This window comes from Akebia trifoliata, chromosome 3 (genome assembly GCF_017979445.1).
Source record: "Akebia trifoliata isolate Shusen 1 chromosome 3, ASM1797944v1, whole genome shotgun sequence".
NCBI classification, from domain to species: Eukaryota; Viridiplantae; Streptophyta; class Magnoliopsida; order Ranunculales; family Lardizabalaceae; genus Akebia; species Akebia trifoliata.
In genome coordinates this window covers 40,870,564-40,874,187 of record NC_141377.1, presented here as the reverse complement: position 1 = coordinate 40,874,187, position 3,624 = coordinate 40,870,564, and the positions used below count along the sequence as shown (strand labels likewise).

Here is a 3,624-nt window from a genome sequence, read left to right as displayed (position 1 = left end):
TATTCATCAACACAAATCTCGAGTGATAGGTGGAAGATCTCCATAATTATTTGATACAAAAATACAGAACCCAATTGACTTGAACTACATTTATGAAAACTCAAGCAATGTGTTCACTCTCTCGGATAAGTCAATTATGATGGATGATTCACGGACTCCCATTCCGAGTCATCTCAGTCTCCCACGGATTTTTGAACTAGAGTTGAATAGGGTTTGACCCGTCTTCTAGATTCCACAATGGGTCAAGTCGTCAAATCCAAGACTACTCTTTGAGTCATCTCGGTGTCCGTGGACTTTAAGTCTCAACTCAGTCGTACATTCCATACACCGACACATACAAAATGACACAAAACTAACGAAAGCTCTCTCTAAAGTCTATTGAGTAAACCCTAGAAAACAAAAGGTCGCTCCAAAACCCTAAAAACAAGTAAGGTATCTTACCGTACAAAATCGAGTGAAACCCTAATTTCTCCAACAAAATTCCAAGAGACGAAACTACTCATCTACGACTTTAAAAGATTTTTTTATATTTTTACTTTATCAATATATAAGACGATCAACGGCTGAGAAACTTTGCAAACTAAATCTATAATCGATTATCACCCGTCGATCTCTCTAGACCCAAAACACAATCATGGGGCCGCAATTTATAGTTTTCTGAGTTTCTCTGCTCTTCCATTTTTTATTTATATTTCCCTTTTTTCTCGGTTGTTTTTGGTTTTAGAGTTTTGGGAGATTTTACTCCTGTCACTTTTTCTTACTGGGTTGTTCAAGAAACTCTTTTTGAAGTACTTTTTAGGGTTTTTAGGTTTCTGGGTTTTAGTGTTTTTGATTCATTCTTGATGGATTGTGACCAAGGAAAACTGTTTGTGGGAGGAATCTCATGGGAAACAAGTGAAGATACTCTGAAAGATCACTTCAGCAGATATGGAGAGGTTGTGGAGTCTGTGATCATGAGAGACAGGAACACAGGGAGTGCTAGAGGGTTTGGGTTTGTTCTGTTCTCAAATCCCTCTGTTGTTGATAAAGCTCTCCAAGACAAGCACGCTATACTAGGAAGAACGGTTAGTCCAAAACCCATTTCTCAACTTCTCTGCGACTCTATGTTTTTTTCAAGAAAAATATTGTTTTTCAATCTTATTGTGGGTATTTTGTTTATGGGTCATTGTTTTATTTTTATTTTATTTTATTTTTTCCCTTGTTGTTTGATCATGTTTTAATAGGTAGAAGTAAAAAGGGCAGTACCCAGAGGTGAACAAAACCAAAATCAACACCAACACCATCACCACCAACAACAAAGGAATAAAGGGTCTAATAGGAATTATAGTAATGGTGGTGATAATAACAATAATCAGATTAGGACTAAAAAGATTTTTGTAGGGGGTTTATCTGCTAGCCTAACTGAGGAGGAGTTTAAGGGGTACTTCGAGAAGTTTGGTAGGATCACAGATGTCGTCGTGATGTACGACAATGCAACTCACAGGCCTAGGGGTTTTGGCTTCATCACCTTCGATACCGTAGAAGCTGTAGAGAGTGTGATGCAGAAGAATTTCCATGAATTGAATGATAAGCTGGTGGAGGTCAAGAGGGCTGTGCCCAAAGACGGGAGTAACAACGGGAACAATTGTGGTTACAATAACAATTATAATGCGAGAGGGGGTTCTGGACGAGGGTCTATTTTCGGTAGTTATCAAGGAGGGATTTGCCCGCCTTATGGTCCGAGATATGGGATTTATCCTGGTTATGCACCCATGCCTCTTTCTGGTTATGGAAGTATGGCGGGCTATCCTTATGGAGCGAGCACGTATGGAGGACCATATCCCATGGGGAGTTATGGTGGGGTTGGTTATGGGGTTGGTCCAATTGCGGCTCCACGCAGTCCTTGGAATGGCCCGGGTGTTTTTGATTCTAGACGGAGCCCGGTGCCTTATGCCAATGCTGCATTCTATCCCAACTACATGAATGGTAGTGTTGGCGGCGTCATGGGTGTGGCCGGTGGTGATTATGTCGGGATCATGGGGAATGCTGCCAATGGGAAAGGTAACCTGGGTAGTGGTGGTGATGGACAGATATCAGTTGGTACAACACCGGCAAGGATTGATGGTGGAAAATTGGACGATGATCCTTCGGGTGGCCTCGCGGGAAGCTATGGTGATATTGATGGCAAGCAGAATGAGAGAGGAAATGATGGACAATTTAAGTCTTACCCCATTGGTAATTCTAGTTGACTTAATTGCATGCCTTTACATGATCATGTGAGGTCAGTAAATTTTTATACATATTGGGTTGGAGTTTTTCCTTCCCTCTCTCTATTCTTACTATGGGATTGGATGTTCGTTTCTTTGTTTAAAGCTATCCTTGTTTTAAATCATTATTGGTATGATATGCTTTCTTCTCCTGTAATATATTTTCCTTGGCATTTCAAAATTTTGCACCCTCCCCTCTTTTATTACTCTGCAATAAGGTTACAAATGTGGCAACCATCGGAATTTAGGTTGTCAAGCTGCAAAAACGCTAATATATATGGATGGTTGGCACTACTTTTTGATGGGTTTTATATTATGGCTGAATATTTTTTCAATCTTGAAACCTCATGGAAGTAGAACCCGTTTAAGGCTTTTGCATATGTGCTGTTGGACCATTTATAGATTTTTAGCCCAGATCTAATTGAAGCTGATACAAGTTTCTATCTTTAGCCTTCAATCTATTATGAAGAAATTGATTGGGTCCCGTAGGGCTTCAAATCTATTGTCTGATTTTGTTGCTTCTTTATTTACTTGGCAAAGCAATACGTTTGGAGCTACATGATCCTGTTCCATTGCATGCCTTGATGTGGGTACTTTGCCTGCATTTTATCTTCCTTCACTGCAAAGAATTCTTGCGAGAATTCAACTAAGTTTCCATTTTCAATATTTGAATATGTTATTTGTGAACTCTAGCATATCTGTCATGTGGATATGAGGATAATCCACCAATGTCATAACACATGGAACTCATGCAGGTAGGTTGAGATTCACTATTCTGACGAGTTCCTCATGGAAGGTCCCATTGCTTGCCTTAGTTTTGCATTGATCTCTACATTCTGATTGATAAATTTAGTGATCTGGTTCTTCTCCTTGGAAGGCATCTAGCTTTCATGTGTTAGAATTATATTATCTTAGGAGCTATTTATTGTAATCTTTTTTAGATTTTTTTCAACAGAAACAAAAAAAAAAAAAATCAGAGAAAGTGGCAGTTGTTACAAGTTGGTCAAGAAAGCTTCATTTCTCCCCCATAATTTAATATTGATCCAAACAAAATCCCAAAACAATAAAGAATTTGTGATTCCAAAATAAGTTAGCACTAAATATACTAACATGGAGGTAGTGAACACTTGACAATTCAATAAACTTTCATGAAGTTAAAATTTGTGTCTAACCTATCAAAATACAGCTAATTAAGTTAAAATATTAGGATCCAATATAGAATCTTGAAGTATAATCTCATCGTTATTGCTAGAGAATATTAAACTGATTGTCTACTAAATATTTTTAAGACATTAATAAGGAAATAAGAAAAGTCTATAAAAAGGTGTGATCCGGGTTGGTGCTATTTTTTATCACAGGGCAGCCTTACAATGCAGAG

General features: G+C 38.2%; 1 protein-coding gene across 1 annotated transcript; it reads left to right on the top strand.

Annotated features, from left to right (window-relative positions):
- Window positions 1-434: 434 nt before the first annotated feature.
- On the top strand, window positions 435-2,445 carry LOC147406978 (uncharacterized). The gene is made up of 2 exons (XM_086435346.1): window positions 435-1,064; window positions 1,224-2,445. Exons 1-2 carry the CDS (start codon window positions 843-845, stop codon window positions 2,226-2,228), a joined length of 1,227 nt encoding a protein of 408 aa, XP_086291472.1. The 5' UTR covers window positions 435-842; the 3' UTR covers window positions 2,229-2,445.
- The last annotated feature ends 1,179 nt before the right edge of the window (window positions 2,446-3,624 follow it).